This window comes from Lissotriton helveticus, chromosome 5_1, assembly GCF_964261635.1.
Source record: "Lissotriton helveticus chromosome 5_1, aLisHel1.1, whole genome shotgun sequence".
Lineage (NCBI taxonomy): Eukaryota > Metazoa > Chordata > Amphibia > Caudata > Salamandridae > Lissotriton > Lissotriton helveticus.
Window position 1 is genome coordinate 467624096 of NC_136065.1, and position 20878 is coordinate 467644973.

Genomic DNA, 20878 nt, shown 5'->3' on the forward strand with positions numbered 1-20878 from the left:
CTCTGGTTCGTCTGATATAATACACTTAGTAGGAAACTCTGAGGAGAACAATGGGCAAGAGGAAGGCAATGGAGGGTGGGGGAGCCCCTATTATTACAACTAAAAAGAGGAGGAAGTCGAAAAAAGGCATTGCATACCGCGGCTAACTGTATGATGACAAACATTGAAAACATTGTTAATGAGTGTGAAAATATCTTACTGACAGCACCCACCCCAAGCTATATGGCGAAACCTGTTCCCATAGGTGAAGGGGGACTGAAGAGCAGGGACAAAGTGATTCCAGCTATTTTTTCTAAGACAGGAAAACTTAAGCCCATAGTAGATGAAATCCTTTGTGAACCCACCATCCCCATAAACCCTATTGAGGTAAATGTCATAGAAGCACAAACGGGGGTAAACATAAATGCCAGTGATTATTTGTCGACAACATCAATGGGGGATGTTGATGGGCCTTCTAACCCAACAGCATGCGAAGCTGGCATTACCTGCTCTAATCGCTTTTCCATGTTGGAAGGGGAAACAAGAGAATTAGCTGAGGTCCTATCACAAGGCTTGGGGGAGGACACAGAGACTAGGAAGAATAGTCCGGACAATTGCCCTAGATGTTTGAATTTTAATGTTTTACTTATGAAGAAACTAGAAAGTTTGGAAAGAGATATAGCTTTTATAAAGAAAACTACAACGGATTTGCTAACCCGGGAGGAATTGCACAAAATAAAGTCTTCACATGTAACATCAGCACTGATAAAAACCCCACCTATGCAAACAGTCGCACTAAAACATTTAGGAGGAGAGGCTTCAACTAAACACAGCACCCAACCAGCCACTTCAGGAGTCTCCAAAGCTACAGGGGAGTTACGACTTAAAACCTTGGCCAAACACACTGTAGCCAAAATGCCTCTCAGGCAGAGTTCATAGGCGGATATAGCAAAAGGGAGTAGACCAATACTGCAGCATAGGGACACGCAGGGGGTCAATGAAATGGCCGGGGGAACAAAATGGAGTACCAACCACACAGATACATCTTATAGACCCTCCAGTGGCACTGTTTACATGACCGGGGTCTCCAAGCTTGGTGCCAATAACTCTTATGAGAACAGTGAGTCCATATGCAACAAGGCCATTCACTGGCTTCGCAATGTAAGAGGGTGCAAATCAGTGAGCAGAGAGGACTTCATCAACGTTAAAAGACTTTCTTTATCCAATTTGGCAACTGACTGCATTGAATTAAATTTTGCAAATAAAGAAATTACAGAAAACCTAGTAGCCTTGGAGTTCAGGACATGCCCCCCCAGGTACTCTAACATCCAAATTAGATATATGCCATTATGGTCCAAACCCAGGCCCGTTGAAGCATCAGGACTCAATAACATAGATTGACTGTCAAAGGATATTAATCTGGATAACCTTCCACGAATATATACACTTAGATAAATGTAAGCACCAGATCAACCCTACTATAAGCCTCTCTGATATGGTGGCCAGGGAGCCTAATGATGAGCTTAATGATGAGGTTGCCCCATCTGGGGAAGAAAAGAACATGGAAGTGGATAACGCCCTAAATCAACACTTTATAGCAGGAGAAAGAGTATCACCTGAAGTGGCCAACATCGAGAGGGTTGAAAATATAAATACAAATACTATCAAATTATTATCCTGGAATATAGCGGGGCTCCAAAAGAATATGCCAAACCCTGAATGGAACACTTTTGTAGATAGCTTTGACATCTGCATGTTCGAGGAAACCTGGAGCACTTCTCCCTTGTACAAGTGTGGTTACTCTACTTACTTTATTCCTGCTTCTAGTACAGGGAGGGGTCGTCCATCAGGTTTGCTAGCATGGATTAGTGTGGCCCTGAATTGGACAATGTCTGTGCACACTCTACCTTCTCAGGATATACTTCATATTTCTGTAAGGCTCCCCAATGTGGAAGCTCAGTAGAGCTATTTGATGTGTATGCTAGAGGGTCCCCGGGAGGTCAGACCTCACCCACTATAGCCATATTGGACGTGGAATTAGCAGCCATTCCCCCAAACTCTGGAGTTATTGTAGGGGGAGATTTTAACTGTACATATGAACCCCTTAGTGAGGAAGACCTGCCAGGTCTTAATGAAGAGGACTCTAAACATTCTATCCCCTCCCTATCATTACCGCCAATTAAAAAATGGACCCCCAGAGTGATTCAATTAAATGCTCTGACAGTCGAACACAACTTACGTGCCCTTAATGGTAGAATAATCTCAGACCCCAACGGCGCGATGACGTACAATAAACTCAGCTGTCCATCCCGTATCGACTATATCCTGCTCGACATAGGTTCGTGGAGCAGACTAGTCGACATGGAAGTTAGGGAGACACATGATAGTGATCACAACTCACTCTGGATGGAATTTAGCTGGGGTAATGAAAGGGCAGGGACAATAGGCCCACTAATGACCACAAAAGAGGTGGTTCCGTCTAACTGCAAGCGCAGATTAAAATGGGACATGGTGGTATGTCAAGAAGAGAGTCTAACCTGCATCAAAGAATTAGTAGAAGCAGGAACCATGGAACTTACATCCTGTAACCCGTCGTACATTAATGAAAAGAGCACCAACTTTATGGATGCCTATAAGAATTTAATAGAGAAAATTGGCTCATTTCTCTCTATGGAGGAGCTAGTATTAATAGAGCCTTTTTTAGCACAGGAAGTCTCTGAGGCAATCAGGACCATTATCCCCTCTAAACCCGCTGGCCCCGATGGGCTACGGGGCGACCTGTATTTGCATGATCCTAAACTGTGGTCCGACTATATCGCCCCTTTAATGAACCTAATCCTTCATGGCTATCCTGTTCCAGATTCATGGAAGGGGGCCGAAGTTGTGACAATTCATAAGAAAGGCGACAGGGAGGACCCGGCAAACTACAGGCCGATTAGCCTAATCGATGCCGTTCAAAAAATAGTTGGCAGGGTCATTATAAACAGAGTAAACACGTGGCTAGAGGGACGGAACTTCTTTTCCCATTTCCAGGCGGGATTTCGAAAGAACGTGGGCACAATAGACCAGGAATTCAGGTTCTGGGCAACATATTGGAAAACTGTAACCATCAAGAGGGGGAACCTATACCTGGCCTTTATTGATTTAAAGAGCGCCTTCGACCTGGTGCCCCGCGATAAACTCTGGAGGGTGCTGCTGGATATGGGGTTCCCGCGGTACCTACTAGAGTTTATAGTTAAACTCCATCAAGACAACTACGCCAAGATTAGATGGGGTAGGCAGGGTCAGCTGACAGGGAAGGTGTCTGTGAATAGAGGAGTACGCCAGGGCTGCGTCATGGCCCCGACATTGTTCTCCCTCTTTGTTAATGGGGTGGTGGACCATTTGAGGGAGGACAATGCCGATGCCCCGGTCCTGGCGGGAGAAACAACACCTACACTCCTCTTCGCAGACGATAAGCTTTTGCTGTCCAAAACTCCCTCCGGACTCCAGAAACTGCTGAATAGATTTAGTTTGTTGTGTGAGGAACGCGGACTGACCATCAACACATCTAAAACTAAGCTAATGGTCCTGCCCCCCTCAAAAAAGGCAAAGAAAATTAATATTACCCTTGATGGGACACCCCTGGAAGTGGTGGAGAATTTTATTTACTTGGGAAGTAGATTAAACAACAAAATGAAATGGGATTCCCACATCTCCCAGATGTTGATAAATCTGAAGAGTGTCTGGCGCTATTTTGAGGAGTCAGCGTATGTCTGCAAGTAGGCCTATAGCCCCTGTGCTTGCAGTATACGAAGGAAAGGCGCTGGCCTCCGCAGTTTACGGGTCTGAACTATGAGGTAGTGAAAATATAATAGACCTGACTAGAGCTGAAAATAAGTTAATAAGGGACCTAGTCTCTCTCCCCACTTCAACCCCATTGAAGCCACTCTTTCATGATATGGGCAAACGCTCGATATCAGACATAGTTCGTCTCCGCCCTTTGCTGTTCTGGGTGCGCCTGTGGAGGACCCCAGAACTAGCAAATTACGCACTGGTGATGGACGAACTTATCGCACCAAACGGCGCGAATAAGATCCAGTGGCTAACTAAACTCAGACAGTTGGTCACAAAGTTGGAACTGGCGGAATTTTGGACCACGCAGTCCCCTCCGCCAAAACAAGTAATCAAGAAAATCTACTGGGAGTGGATCCAGACTGAGGAACTTAGGAGTACAAAGTGGGGAGCCTTAACTGCTCAATTCCTAGAGCATAAGCCCATTAGGAGGTTTGAACCTCTTTTAGACTTCATTCAAAAACCAAAAGATAGAGCTATCTTTTTAAAAATGAGGTATGGGACACTTCCACGCAAAAAAAATTTGTGGAGGGCTGGAAAGGAAGGCGGGCTCTAGACGGCACCTGTCCAAGCTGCCCATGCAAGATTGAATCCTTACCGCATTTTCTGTTTGGATGTAAAGCATACAAGAAAGCGAGACTAAAATGGTTGAAACCAGTATGCATGATGTTAGGGGTCAGAGATTTTAGGGTTGCTCTTCGCATTCTCTTAACTGATACAATTTCTCTAGTTGTTGTATGTGGAGTTGCTAAATACCTATTAAGTGCTTTGCTTACCCGCTCCAAGTTGTTAAACTGCAATAATGTATAGAGCCCGTAGGAGCAGAATCTTTGTATGTGTATTACTGTTACTGAATGAGAGATTGTTAAAATATTTGTTCTTAACTTGTATATATATATATTCTTATTGTCTTTTAATCATATTTTATCTCATGAAATAGCTATTAATTGTCCCTTCTAACTTTCTACTTTTTATTCTCTTATCAAAATGTAGGTACCTTTATGATATTCATATCGAATAAAGTATAAGAATTGAAATAACAGAGTCTAACTGGCTGTTGACCGAATTACTTCACCACTGAACTATACATTAGTTCACAACAGCCTTACTGCCCTCTAGCCAGTCTGACTTATGGCCGATGGCATACTGAGGGCGGAGGAAGCTGCCACTGAAGCTCTGTCACTCAGTATTTCCTTTGCTGGTTAGTTCAGGGCTGACACCTTGCACTCCGTTTAAACCTCATGAATTATTTTTAGATGTAAACCTCTGATGTTCCCTGTGGAAGAGATTTCACAGCAGTAGGCAAACCCAGAGTTATGATTCTGAGTCTGAAAGGTTGCTGGAGAAGCAAGCGATACCCACCTTTAGCCTTAGTTATCCAGAATGTTTGTTCTCCTTAGATTCATAACTAACACTTAGGAGGTTGGCTGCATGTCGGACTAGTCCTTAAAGAATGGAAGTAACATGTCCTCTTTCGGATTCAGCGCTCCAAACCATAACAAGCTTCACTCTTTCAGAAAACAAAATTGAAATTAGCAGCACTTATTTCTATCTAGTTATCAAAGTTTTATACGATTTTTTTTTTAGTTTTGCGTTTTCAGAACTGATTTCAAAAGTAGATGGGAACGTTATACAGAAATATACATATATTTTTTAATTAAATGTTTGGTGAGCAGGTAATTTTTTTTAAAGTTTCAATCGTGGGAGGATGCCTTTGCTGGAGTATTATTGTTATAGATAGTAAGCACTGAGCCATAACACTAGATTTGTAATTATAGATTTGTGTGTGATCTATCAGCCACTCCATGAGTTATAAATGGAAGAAAATAAGCCACCGATCAATGCAAAGGCTGAACAAAATAATGTAATATTGACATGAAACCCATTGGCACTTTATCTCTACTGCTGATAGCCGCATGTTTTATTCACATTTTATAAACTATTCCAGATTAATCAGAAGTTGTAAGTAATGCATCTGAATCTGAATGTGCAAGCCATCCATTTGCATCTCAGCCTTCGTTTTAGCCATTGGCAAAGCTGAGGTTCTTTTTTTGTGTGTGAGCTCAAGTGTTTTTACAAGACCATATCATGTTTTGGCCAGTTAATAGATGGTTGGCTTTGTGTCTAGAGTTTGGCTTTACTGTCTACTGAGGCAGGCCCACACACCTTTAAACCACAATCTGTATTTGTTGCCTGTTGGGAAACCAAACATCTGATGTTTTTGTTCCCCAAGGCAGTGGTCGTAAAAGAGCTTCTGGCTGCAAGAGATGATTGAAGTTCACATAATGTACTGGATGCACATTTTGTAAGAGAAACTGTGTAAACTAATATGAATGTCAAATTGTCTCCCCATTCTTTGAAAATGGAGCTGATCTCTCTTTTTTTCCTCTGGTGCAGGCTGAGCCTTCTCCGATACAATGCTAATATGACTAAAATGAAGAACACAATGGTGTCCGCCTCACAACAGCTCGGAGCTAAGCTAAACTTTTTCCAGCAAAGTATCCTCATTGACCTGGACCGCTACAGTGACCAGATGGCATATGGAATATGTATGTATGAGCACCAGGGCATATCTTTCTCTTCAGGCCCAGATTGCTTACACACTTCCCCATCCACCCTGTCTCACGCAAAGAGATGTAGAATGTTGTGTTGCACTTGGGTTGGAACCCTGTTCTTGGAATATTTTGGTATTAATTCCAATTTAATGAACTAAAACAACTCTTTTCTTTTAGCCTCAGAAAAGATGCTCAAAGCCTGGAAGGAAATGGAAGAAAAGGCAATCCAGAGTGCAAAGGTGCGTGACAAAGTCATCCAGTTCATACTAGTGAAAGGACAGTCTTTTAGCACTGTACAGTCAACATTCATCATTCACACGTGTGTTGATCTGAAACCTGAAGAGGAATAGAAATTCCCAAAAAGGGTTGTGATTACATGGAGCAGCCTCCTAACAAAAGTGGTGCAACCAGAGACAATTAAATGGATTAAAAATATGAGAGTGAAGAACTGGCATGCATTAGTAGTTAATAAGCAAGAGTGTAGCTCAAGATCCTAAATGCTCGGTTTATGAAAAGCAGAGAAGAAATTGTCAGGTTTCCAAGTTTTCCTGAGTGCACCATATAGTGTTTGTGTTGGTATCTACTACTTAGTCCAGTGTATGCTCTTTGAAACATTTATTTGTGATGGATGCTTCTAACTGCAGATTCCACACATTGTGAATATACCCAGACAACAGACTGGATCTTGAAAACATTTCAGAATAGCCCCTGTATGCCGGTAGGTGGAGTTGTGCAGCCAGCATTGACTTTGCTCCTCTGATGACTGGAACCATACATAGACACCAAACATGCACGCTGACGTCAGTTCCGTCCTTAATGTATTTCTTGGGATATCCTGAGCTAGGTCCTCCCTTTTTTTTTTTGGCCTTTGACGAACGTATTTGTCTAATTTCATGCAGTGTATATGGGAATTTTCACTGTCTAAGAACATAGGCTTTAAGACTTATAAGGACTATTGCAAATAAATGTCTGTGATAGATCCCTACGAGGTATGCCACTGGTGTCTAAGGTCAGGCTATGACTCAGATGTGTGGGGAGTGTGCCCTGATCAATCTGAAGGCAATCCAAGACCTCAGAGCCAAGTTGTACGTTGCGGGTGATCGCCTAAAAGTGTGTAAAGACTGCTCCCACTCAAAGTCTATTCCTCTGAACTGGTTCCGTTCTCTAGGCCGGTCTCTCAACCTATCCTTGCTTCACTCCAAGCCTTCCGGTGAGTCCAAGTCGAAGAAGAAGCACTAGAAGGCTAAACTAACCTTGTCCCAACCTTCGAACTCTCCCACGAAGATGGTGCAATGGTTTCCTGGTGCACGCCAGTCTCTTTCCTGGCCCCCTATAATAGAACTGATTCTGCAACTAATTCTGATGAAGCTAGAGTTTGCAGGTCCAGTAGTGCCACAGTAGATCATGGTATTTAAATAAACCTTGATTTGTACATTTGGCACCTTACCGGTTCCCTCTAGTAGCTTTCAGGCCCCATACATCCACAAATTCTCCTGCTGGATTATCTCTGGTGGGTATGCCCTTGGTGCTAGTTATATCTTCTGAACCCACTTCGAGGAACTGCTCCGAATCTGGAGCTGATTTCACTCCAACGCCACGATCTACACCATTTTTCTACAACGTCGACGCCTGCAATACCGGAGGAAACAGTTGGGCCCATAGTGCTGTCGTACTTGTACCTCGATCTGTCTCTACCTCATACGAGTTCAGTGCCTACATTCCTGATGCCAATCCCTTCTGTTAAGTTGATGACTTTACCTAGAATTTGCCTATTTCAACAACTTTTGGGTCGAACTCTAAACGCAGCCAACCTGTATTTGATGATGGTGTGGAGGATTTTTCCCCCACAACATGATGATAACTTTTACTTGGACCTATAAGAAGCTGGCGGGCTAGACAAGTCCACTAAAACTGGATTTGTGCACCCCTGCCCCGCCCCCTCAGTCCTAGGTCATCCAAGAAGCTCCAGTTTGGACCAGGAGAGTTTGGTATCCGGAACTTCTGGGCATGAGCATCTGTCCTCCGATAGGGCAACTGCTTCAGGAGGGTCATCAGTGTCACAACAGTGCAGGGCCTTGCACCCAATTTACACCTCCATGCTTGAAGATTGAGTTGTGCCAGTTGAATGCTTTTGATCTGTCTCCCGAAGTAGTGGATGTTATCTTGGTAGCCTGGTGTCATTCCACAAAATCTGCAAGACACTGGGACAAGTTTGTTTTTTCTGCCCACCAAGTCCTTGTAGCGTGCACTGTGAAAGGTTGTCAGCCTTGTCACCTTTTTTGGGGTTACCAAACTAACCATCCCTCTTAATATCACCTTTTTTGATGCACTTGCTTAAGGATTTGGTCCATTTGTTTCCCCTGAAACCTTATGTGATGCCTCAGTATGACCCTAACTTGGTCCTTACTTTCCTGTTGCATACCCCTTTTAAGCTGCTTCACAGATGTCCCTTTGGCTGATGACCCTTAGGATGCTCTTTCTCATTGTGATATCATCAGCCCAAGGCAAGAGTGATCTTCAGGGTCTGAGAATTCAGCCCCTTAGACCTCTTACTTTTTGGTAAAGCTGGTGCTCAGGAGTAATGCAGCCTTTCTTCCAAAGGGTGTAATGGCTTTCCATGTCAGCCAATCCATCAGTCTTCCGTCGTTCTGTGCCTAGCCTCATCCTTTGAAAGAGGAACAGAGGCTCCATCGTTTGGTATGATCTACGTAAAATCTGGGAATTTTCCTGGGGTCCAAATACCACAGAGAGGACAATCAGCTCTTTGTTGGACTTTCTGAGTCAAAGAAAGGCAATGCAGTGAAGAAGCTGACCTTATCGAGATGGATAGTTCCCTGAATTAGGATCTGCTACTCTATGGCGAATATGCAGCCTCCAAAGGGGCTGAGGGCCCATTCTACCATGGAAAAGGCTGCCACAACCGTGCTGGCACGTGGATTACTGGTCCTGGACATCTGTCAGGCATCAGTGCACATATTCACCAAGCTCTAATGCCTCAACAGTCCGGTTTGACTGGAGGGACATTTTGGCTGTTTGGTCTTGCAGGACTTTTTTGTCTGAGCCATTCCACTGACGCAAAACCTTGGGAGGTACTGCTTTGGTATCTAATCACAAGATGAGGAATCTGTAGTTAGAAGTATCTATCGAAAGAACAATAACGCTCTTTCTTGTGGATACTCAATCTAACCGCAGATTCCTCACCGCCCTTTTACTTCCCTATTCAGTGGTATTGACTCTTTTCCATCCTAAAAAGTCCCAATACTAGAGTTCTACACATTGACATACAGGGTTAGTACTGAGTTCAGCTTCTGAGGGAGTGGACATTATTCAGAAAAAAACTGATGTGAGTGCACATAGGTGGCGCCTATGTATGGCAAAGGTTCTCACTTTTGCAGCGGAGTGGAGTTGATAGAGCCGCATGACGCTACCTTCTGGTGTACAGGGGATATGCTGACAAATCTTCCTGATCCAATCATGTGCCTGGGATATTCACAAGGTGAGGAATCAGCAGCTAGATAGAGTACCCACCAGAAAGAGCATTACTGAAGGTAAATAACTTGTTCTTAAGACCATCATGCTCTTGACTTCTTTGTGCTACACATTGCTTAGATACGACCTAGTCAACAAAAAAGTGTTACATTTTTTCAGTGTCATCTGAAACTGGTAATATTAAAAGGAAAACCGGAGCCTGCTTGGTACAGTTGACATTCAGATATTTTACTGGTGTACTGGAATCTGACTGGTCTGCACGTTTTGCTTTTCAGCTTCCACCTTAGGAGTTTGCTTTTTACTGAATAGTGTTCAGTCATGTGACCTGATCTCGAAGCACAATGAAAATCACAATCATTAAATTATAAAAACAAATAGCAACAACATTCTCAGTACCAAGCCTTATAGCTGTTAGCTGTGGAAAGTGCACTACGGGGGCCAGGAAAGATACATTCATAATGGTTGTTGGCCTGTTGTCTGCCTAAATTGGTCAGCAGTCAGGATCGGCAGAGTGTATTGTGCACAGTATGAGTGTCCATGTCTTCTGAAGGTAATCTTTGCTCTAATTTAGTGAGGTTCCCCTAGATATACCTTTCCTCCTCCAGAATACGAGAGTACAGATGCTCCCTATGGAGGGTCAGGTTTTTTCCCCTTGGAGTGCGTATGCGTTCTTTTATCCCCCCCCCCCCCCCCCCCCCAACCCCCCTTTTCAACACATGGTCATATATAAATGTTGCAGGATCCCAATGTGCATAATTATACTAGAAGTTCTGAATTGGCTTAACCAGATACGGTTCCCAGGTGTAGAGACCCTTGTGAAGGGTTCTTGTTAGACCAACTCAAAGCATGTCCTCTTCCAGCAGGAGGACTCGGATATCCATTCTTACTTGCAGCTGCTGTCTATGAGGATGTGGTACCTGCACATATTACCTACAAACCCTTGGGACTTTCCGGTGACTAGGTGGCCATTTTCTTGGCTTCTAGGAGGAACGCTACGAAAGAGCGGGCAAAGCAACTGTGTGTGTGTTATGTGTGTATTGTGTGTGATGTGTTTTTTTTAATATATTTATTGCGAGTTTCACCAAAGGCATAAAGTGCTTTATATGAGCACCAAATTATATTACACAAGGTCAGATTTGTATCATTTGTCACCAGAGATAGATTAAGTGGTTTGCCCAGAATCACAAGATTTTGAGCCGAGACTAGACTCCAACCTGGTTTCCCAGTTCCAAAGTCAGCAGCTCTGACCATTGGACCACATCTTCTCCTTGTGTTGACAGTGGGGTTTGGAGAGCTAATCCTCTTTGTACTCCTTGAAAGAAAATATTTCATTTTCTTCCTTCACATCATTCTACATTTAAGTTGAGTCCAACAAGGTGATTGGGCTACTTGCAGCAATTGGGTTCTAGAGGTTTCTCTTAGGAATTTTGGTGGCCTCCTCCTTTTCCTGCCCCACATGAGGAAACTTGACCCTTTGGGTTTTGAATTGTATTCTGAATCTGTTATCTCTCTAGCCTTTCAAGCTTGTGACCTTTAGTCATATCATCTTTGACATGGAAGGTTGTCTTTTAGGGGCTATTAGTTTAGCTTTTTAGCACACTACCAGCTGCTACAGAGCCTTACACAGTTTTCTTGGAGGTGAACGTGATATGTGTGTGTGGGTGGGGGGAGGGGCTGATTCTTTTCTTAAATTCCTTCAAACTTTGACTTTAACTAGGATATTTAGCTATAGCAATATTTAGTTTCCCTGCTTGATTGCATCATTGTCAATTTATAATCTATATGCATGCAGGGCACGCACGTTCTGCTTAGGTTGTACTTATGACTTTTGTTCCTCAATGAAGTCGCTTGTCACTTATGTTGGACTTGACCATGGCAAAGAGGCAGCTATTGTTTCCCTTGAATGCTTGGCTTTACCCACCAAAAAACGAGTTAGTTCAGGCGCTTCTGTCACCCTCCATAATTTGTCCTAATTTATTCAGATCAAGTTAGCACTAGACCTTTCTGAAGGGTGCTCATATCGTCTGGAAAAGTGCCACATAGACTACACTATATGCTTTCTCTAAGTGCTTTGCATTGAAATGTTGGTTCCAGGACTGATATTCATTGTGTTCAGACCTGTGTAAAATAATTATATGCAGATTCATTTTAGGAATCTAGTTTTTACCTCACTTCTTGCATATGTTAAGTATGTGAAACTTACCATGCAAAGGACTGAACCACCATGTAGTAAAAAGATATATATTTTACCAACAAGTTACTGTGATAATCTTAGTTTTTCAGTGCCTATTTTGAAATACAAAGCATGGGTATGGCTTCACTTACTCCAACGACGCGTGATTAGGGCCTAGGTGTAGGCAGAGCCGCACCCATGCTAATTTAAGAGTGCCTCTTCTGATACCACTATATCATGAATTTGGATGTCCCATGTCTATAGCTGAAGAAAATGAAGGACTAAATGTACAGTATCTACTGTTTATCATTAAACCGATCATTTAGTAGTTCTAAATGAACAGCAGGTGGAGGGTGGAAATTAGTTTTTTTAGTACTCAGAGAAGAGACTGCATCTTCCCTCTCACTGTCTCTCTCAATTTTAGGCTGCAGAAATCGGCTACCTAGATGATCACATCATGGTCCTACACACTGAAATTGTGGAACTACAGAGGAGTCCCTATGCCCGACGCCAAGGGGATGTCATGGAGAACCTGTAAGCAAACTACTCATCCATTTGGCAAAACTGTAGGATATGAACAAACCAGGGTTGATCTTATTCATGGGCAAAAAGTGATAGGTCTGTAATGAAGGGTTGGCTTGTTCAGATTATTAAAAGGTTTTGCTAAAGCACAAGTCTGTCGTGGGGAGGCAGGATTGAACAGACATGTATACAAATATAGCTTCAGTTTATTATTGTATTGCACTATGTCCAACCTCTACTTCTACTTCTTTCCATGATAGTATCCTTTTGCTATATTGTGCTCGCTAGTGTCCTCCGCCTTCCAACTCTCTGTGAACCTCACTCCCCCCCCCCTCCCTCCATTATTGCTAGTTTGCAGTCCATCCTCTGTTGCTATCCCAACCCCTCTGGTTGATTTTGGACACACTCGTGCCCTTCCTTTCCTTCTCTCTGATACCCATCTCTCGAATGCATTCTCCAAAAGCCAATTTGACCCTGCTCATATTGTATTGAAGATCTCATTGCCATGACTCTGAATTGTGAGAAGTCTGAAAAACATGTGTTAAGGCACTTCAGGAATGCCAAAAGCTCTTCAGTTGTGGACACATGTCAGATTTTGTGCTTCACAAATGTTGACACGCAGTTTCTGATAGAGCGCGCGAGGCCACCCGACCAATAGTTTCGCCGTTTCCGGCTTCAGGGCCCATATACTTTTCAAATCACCATATACATCGATCAGGTGACTTCACGAGCTCTACCAAGTTGGTGTGTGTGTGTTCCCTGCTACCAATTTTCGGTGCACCCGACTTACCATCCACCGATGCGGGTGCCTAATGACCACAATGAATCAGGGAGCTAGCTGTAAAGGAAAGGCAGCAAAATACAAATCCAACCAATAACATTCAAATACTGTTTAAATGACCACGGACAACTGGAAGTTTTAAAATGTTTATCTAAAGTTCATTATTTTCTTGCATGAGGTACAATAAAACAAGGCAATCAATAACCAAGATAACGTAAATTATATATGCATAAAGAAATAATGACAGAGTAATCATCAAGGTACTAATAAAATGTAACGAGAAAAGATACTATGCAAGTCAGTATTATCTAAACAGGGATACCCTAAGTGTGGGTGACTATAGGAGAGCTTATAATGAATAACACGCTTCACTTAAGGTGAAGGGGCCTTTGAACAATCTAGGCAACGAAGTTCTAGACCATATCAGGAAATGACACACTGCTATGCAAAATATAATTTCTAACAAATGAGAAGACATAGGAATAAACTTATGGAAAAATATAAATGACTTTCAATAGTTGCAGAAAGGCATGGAAAGTATCACATGTGCAATGTTGAACTTTATTAAAGCCAAAGTTAGAAATTCAGAAGGTGCAAGAATTTAAGAATTTTCAGAGCAATATTTACCTAGAAAGGTGTGGAAACCAAACCCTGGCCACGGGTCAGTTAAGGACAGGAAACCCTCAAGGAAGGATACCCCTCAAAGGAAAGCAGGTGCAGAATGGACACCCAGGATAGGACAGGATACCCTCGGAATAGGAATCAGGACAGGACCCTCAGGATAGGACAGCAAACCCTCAGGACAGGACCCTCTTCAGGACAGGACCGGAACCCACAGTTCGGAAGCAACGCCTGCGCTCCACCCGCTCTGCAGCTATCGATCAAGACCCCGATTGGGTCAGCGAACTCCCAGCAAAGTGCTTCGCCAGCACTTTAAGGTTCAGTAGAACCTCAGTCTATGGTCAAATTCGGACAGAGTGCTTCGCAGCGCTCTGTATCTTCAGTCACCTATTGAGTGCGTTGGGTCAGTGACAGGTCAGCTAAACCAGACAAGTCGGACGGTTCACTAGGTGAACCCAGGGTAGATATACAGTTTGGGGACAGTGTACCACCCCCCAATGTTGCAAAGTGTCAAAATCCCTCAATTTGGATTGGTCCTAAGGTAGGATTTGGGTAACACACCAATCAAAACAGTCTATTTGTATGCCACATTAACATTTTCTGGTACCGCCTATTGAGCTAGGGGTTCCCATGAGAGACTACACGACAAGCAGCAATACATTTACATTGTATCATATAATAAGCCACATTCGCTGTTCTCGCAGGGCAGAGGTGACTTTCTCAGGAGCATCTTGCCCATCACTGCCAACTGGCGGTGTTCCATCTGTCAAGGTCCCTCGTGCTACCGAATGTCGCACAGGCGCAGAAGGGACCTCCAATATGGCTCTCCTCTCACTCAGACCCCCATTTCCCGCGGTACATGAAAAGTAAGCGAAAACAAATTAATACATAATAATGTCATTATGAAAACACATCACAGGGTTTGTACTTTTAACTCATCATCAAGAAATAAACTTATTGCATCTAAATGTTAGCTACATTGATACGGGCACAAGAGCAGTGGCACGAGCAGTACCACATGATAAGCACAGCTATGAATTACGCATGCGCATAACTTTCCCTCCACTTCTGCAGACGCGTCAGGACACGTGAGTGTGGCTGACGCATGCGCAGTAACTAAAATACAAGCGGCGGCCATATTAGAGGACACGGATTAAATTCATTAGAAATACACATAGGCAAGCTTCGGGAATTTTGCCTAAACAAAATAAATGTTAGTAAAACATACGTTTTGTTACCTTATTACACATAAATGAGGTTCTTGACTTCGGCAAGCCGCAAAATATGCGAAGCTTTGCTTCATCAATCCCCTCTTTGATGATATTTACTATCATCACAAATTATAATGGAACCAGATGCCAACTTTCTTTCATACTTTATAAAGTTCTATTTCTTCCAGCAGCCGTTCTAACTTTTCTCTCTCAGTTTTAGCAGGGTGAGAAGTCTTCACCTTTTTGTATATCTGATCATTCACTTCCTCTAATTCAATCTCATCCACACTTCGTTTCACTCCTCTTGCATTTACCTCGTGCTTTTTGGTGCGCTTGCGGTATTTACAGCATAAGAAAATGGAAAGTATAATAAGACCTATAATACCAATTGGCATCAGAATTTTGAATAATAAGCTTTTACCTATGCTAGCAAGCCAATGACCTACATTTGAGAGACCATCTACCAGTCTCTTCCAGGCACTATCAACCTCGAGTGGTTTGAGTTCCTTTGCCAAATTAGTAATGTTTTTCACATATCTTTTGATCTGTACACTTTTATCCGGAATATAAGTGCAACAATGTTGCGCCTTCAACATCCGGCAGACTCCGCCCTCTTTCGCTAATAAGGTGTCAAGAGCAAGTCGATTTTGTAAAACCATTGATCTGATCGCAACCATTTCGGTATTGACCAGCAGAAATCCATGAGCTGTTTCAGTAGACAGCACATCTACTATAGTAGACAATTTGCAAATTCTGTGAGTGTTCAGAACCACTCCCACTCCAGGTATCAGTGCACTGAAAATACTACCCATAATTTCACCTATACTTTCTCTTTTACTACGCACTAAGCCATTAGTATCTTCATTGCTTCCAGCTTTTCCATTCACATGGTATATTTTCGGGAAGACAATGCCAAAGTAGCAGCTTCCATACCAGTGATCCGGCAATTTGAAATAAGCCTTGTCCCCACAAATATAATAAATTCCAGGAAACACAGGCTCTGACCCATTTTTGAAACCCCAACCTCCAATTACCTTGTAATTATGTTCGCATTCACTGGAACCAATGAAAACATTATTATAATAGCTAGTCTTCTCGCGGTGAAGACATAGCTTGCCTTTCTTTTCAAAATCCAGCAACAGAGCAGGACCCGCTCCACCAGATGAGGTGCCTTCCATGTTCTCTGCCCACTTTGGCTTTTTCTGACTTTCGTCATTAGCCTTCTTCTGAATTTTAATTCTCCTTTTCTCTGCCATGTTCAGGAACATCTTTTCCTGCTCACGCAAAGAACAAGTCAAGTTATCTCTGTGTGCGTCTGCTATGTCAATGTTACCTATAGTCAGAAAGTAGTCTCCCATATATCTTATGGTGTCAGTTTTGGTATGTACAGGATTCAAGTTCCCACGTATAGGAAGTTCAGAAAAAATCACGTCATTGTTAGAGTAATAGTACTGTAACGGTCCTCTTTTATAGAATAAACTAGCTAAAATGCTACAGGAGATTCCATATGTCAATGGCAGATGATGGTATGTCACGCCTTCAGCCACAGAAGTAGGTAGCTTCATGCAGACATAGCAATCTTCAATTTCCATAGTCTCTACATAGTGTATTAACAAGTTTGCGAAAACATTTAAGTGTGTCTTGTTCTTAACTCCATGATAATGTAGTCCTCCCTCATCTGATGCTTCTAAGTTCTGTTTTGTTTGTCTCAAAGCTCTTTCATGTCGTGCTACACTCTGTGTTGTTAGCTCCTCATTGTCAGTATTTACAACTTCAGTAGGGACAATGTTAGTATCTTTACTTACAGCAAAGGGAATGAAAATTGTTAATCCTATCCAGATAACTATCAGTACTACTACACTACATATACACACCTTGCAACACGTCTTAAAACGGCTGCAACTAGGTCTACCATTCACCGTTGAATCAGACATTTTGGCTCAGAAGGAGTGTTCTCACCCCTCTTTTTTTGCTTTTTACACAACTAGCTTACTTTGTGCAAATTCACGGTGGTTCGTCTTCCTCTTCAGCTGAGTACTCTGGGACGGGTTCTCCGTCGCTCACGTCAGTTATATCAAGATCTTCAAGCTCCTCCAAAACCAGTGTCCATTCAGGAGACTTGTACTTTTTGTTTTGTCTTTTTATTCGCTCACTCCTTCTTTTGGAAGAGTCTTCTTCTTGCTCTGCTATCCGAGCACTTCTTCTTGCTTCTGCACGTTTTTCTTCCACTGTCTTTATCCTAAGTCTCAATCTTTTTACAAACCTAGGCTCAAGGTTGTTTCTTTTCTTTAGTCTCTTAGTCGGTACTTGGACTTCACTTTCTTTTCTTATTCTCTTGTTCTCTTTATCTTGTGGTAATTCTTCTCCACTTTCTTCTCCTACTTCCCTTATCTGACTAGTTCCAGGGCTAGCATCAAATTCTTCTGCCTGGTTGCTAATCTGGCCTTGTTCAGGAATATTTTGTTTTTGGCTTTCGATTGTCTCTGTTTCTGTTTCTGTTTCCTGAACCCGTTCTTTTAACCCTCTCTGATCCTGTTCAAGCACTTCGATCTCTTGATTTTCTTCTGCTCGAACTATCACTCTATTTCTAGTCTCTCCCTTATCTGCATCAGGTGTTAGCGGTGGTGTATCGAATACCTGCTCTGTCCCTGTCTGACCTTCTCCTTCCTCAGTTTTGATGTGAATCTCAAGCGGCTGAGGTTCTTCGCCTGTGCCTTGCTTTTCCTGACTAGTCCACTCTCTACCTTCACTAAGTCGTTCTCTTGTTCTGATAGGATCTTCGGTCAGATCAATCATCGGTATCCATTCTTCTGGCCATATGCTTGGCAGCTCGTCTTCAGCTACTCCTGGCTCAGTTTCCGGGACCTCTTCCACAGGCTGGTTTCTTGGCAGTTCGTAGTCAACTACTCCTGTGCCAACGTCTGCTGTTCCTGCAACCTGACTGGTGCTGGGCTGCTCGTTGTCAGTTGCTTCTGGTCTGGCTCCTTCAGGGTCCTCTGCTGGTTGCCCTTCTTCTTCAAATCCTTTGTCTGGCAATACCTTCTGGGTGTGTCCAGCGTGGATCCACTGAGGAACACCTGCGACCTTCACTGCAGTGGTTGTCACCAGGATTACTTGGCGTTTCTTTCCCCACCTTGGTGCCAGACAGCTTGATCGAGTGTGCTTCTTTATTTTGACCCAGTCTCCTGGAACCAAGCTGTGGAGAGGAGTCGTTGGATTGAGGATGCCGTCGTCTCCAATCTGGCGAGAGATAGAACGCACTTGGTCACCCAATCTTCTGCAGTATTCAAGCACCAAATCATCAGTAATACTCAACAGTTTGCTTCCTGGCACCCATGCTTGCCTCATCACTCTTCCCATAATGATTTCATGGGGACTTAGGCCTGTCTTGCGGTCAGGAACACTTCTCAGTCCCATCAGGACCAGGGGCAGGGCCTTCACCCAGGTCATGCCAGTAGCATCTGTCAGCTTTGCTAGTCTGTTTTTGATAGTTCCATTTACTTGTTCCACTATTCCAGAAGCCTCTGGGTGGTATGCACAATGGAGTTTCTGCCTTATTCCAAAGGCCTTACATAGTTCAGCCAGTATTTCATTCTGGAAATGTCCACCCTTATCTGATTCAATAATGTATGGTATTCCGAATCTAGGTATCAGTTCTTTTAGTAAACACTTCGCTACTGTCAGTGCGTCACTTTGAGGAGTAGGGTAAGCTTCTACCCATTTTGAAAATACGCAAACAATGACAAGGACATATCGTTTCCCTTCACAACGGGGCATGGTGATGAAATCAATCTGTATCCTTATAAAGGGACCCCCTGATCTCCCAATCCTGCTCAGTTCAACCATTGTCCTCTTGCCTGGGTTCATCTGTTGACATGACAGGCACCTCTGGCAGAGGGACTCTGCTACCTTCCTGAACTTTTTACTGTACCAAGTCTGTTGAAATACCAGAATCATGGCATCCCTACCAATGTGTGATCCTTCATGTATTAATCTTGCCATTGTGCCAAGCAAGTGTCGGGGTAACACAGGCATACCAGTTGGGCCCAAAATCACACCATCCACACGTCTCGGTCTACACCCATCCTCCTTCCATTTCTCTCTTTCTTGCCAAGGAGCCGATTCCTGCCACTCTCTCACTTCATCCCACGTAGGCACTTCTTCAAACACCTGAAGCTGGCAGCTGGTTCCTGGCCCCCCTCGTTTTGGATTTACAATATACCGATCTTTGGCACACCATTGGGCCACTCGGTCAGCATAATCGTTTCCCAGTGATACTCTATCCATGCTCCTTTGATGAGCAGCACATTTCACCACTGCCAGTTCTTTGGGCAACTGGATGGCCTCTAAAAGGTCATGAACAACCTTTGCATTCCGAATGGGAGTACCTGAGGAAGTCATGAATTCCCTCTGTAGCCATAATTGGCCAAAGTCATGCACAACTCCATAACAGTACTGACTGTCAGTATACACTGTTATGCGTAAGTCCTTCCCAATTTTGCAAGCCTTTATCATGGCTATCAATTCGGCTACTTGTGCAGACTTGATGTTATATAGGTAACCTGCTTCTTCAATTTTTGTGAAAGACACTACTGCATAAGCAGCACTCAAGCCTCCTAGTTCATGTCTTAGACAGGAACCATCCACAAATAGTTCTTTATCATGCTCAGGCAATGGTACTTCTTTTATGTCTGGGCGTGGCTTAGTACTGAACTCTGTCAGGTCAATACAATCATGTTCATCATCATCCCCACCTTCTATTTCCAAGGGGTCGGGGAGTAAGGTGGCAGGGTTCAGAATACCGCACCTAACAATGCTTACATTTGCTGCACCCACAAGAATCCTCTCGTATTTAGTCAGCCGACTAGGGGTGAGATACTGTGTTTTAGTTCTGGTCAATAGAATTACCACTCCATGTGAAACATACACGGTCACAGGATGTCCCATGACAATGGACTCACTCTGTTCCAAACTTGCACAGGTAGCAGCTACTGCTTTCAGACAGCCTGGTAACCCAGCAGCTACTGGGTCCAAAGTGGCAGAGAAATAGGCCACAGGCCTTCTGGTCGTGCCATGTTCTTGAGTCAGGACTGACAATGCGCAATTATCGCGAGTGTCACAGAATAGGGCAAACTCTTTGGAATAATCTGGCATTCCCAACGCAGGGGCCGTACACAGACAGTTTTTCAGTCTTGTGAAAGCCATTAGACTTTCATCGTCCCACTCTACAACATCTGGCATTCCTCTCGTGGTCATTTTTATCAAGGGCCTGGCTAAGGCTGCAAATCCCAGAATCCACTGTCTGCAGTATCCTAATACCCCCAGGAACATTCTGACATCTTTTTGAGTACGGGGCAACTGCATCTTTTGAATTATTCTCACTCTTTCTGATGTGACTTTTCTGACACCCTTTTCTATCTGGTGTCCTAGATATTTTACTGATTTTGCACAGAACTGTAGTTTGTCAGGGGCCACTTTATGCCCTTTCTCACACAGATGATTTAGGAGGGCAATGGTGTCAACTACACAGTCCCTGTGACTCTTAGACGCCAATAGAAGGTCGTCTATGTACTGCACTAACACAGAGTTCCCAGGTAAGATCAAAGTCTCTAGACATTTTTTCAAGATCTGATTAAAGATAGAGGGGCTCTCTGTATACCCTTGAGGGACCCGGTTCCAACAATACACGTGACCCTCGAAGGCAAATGAGAAA

The 20878-nt window shown here is 43.4% G+C and overlaps 1 protein-coding gene across 2 annotated transcripts in view; it reads left to right on the forward strand.

The window, feature by feature from the left end:
• CHUK (component of inhibitor of nuclear factor kappa B kinase complex) overlaps positions 1–20878 on the forward strand; it is a 559943-nt gene that overhangs the window by 354718 nt on the left and 184347 nt on the right. For both annotated transcript variants that reach the window (XR_013594756.1, XM_078642754.1), the window contains exons 13-15: positions 6211–6362; positions 6546–6607; positions 12455–12564. Coding sequence is in view for 1 of the 2 variants with exons in the window: in XM_078642754.1 (XP_078498880.1) it covers positions 6211–6362; positions 6546–6607; positions 12455–12564 (324 nt within the window). In the remaining variant the exon portion in view is untranslated. The remainder of the gene's footprint in view (positions 1–6210; positions 6363–6545; positions 6608–12454; positions 12565–20878) is intronic.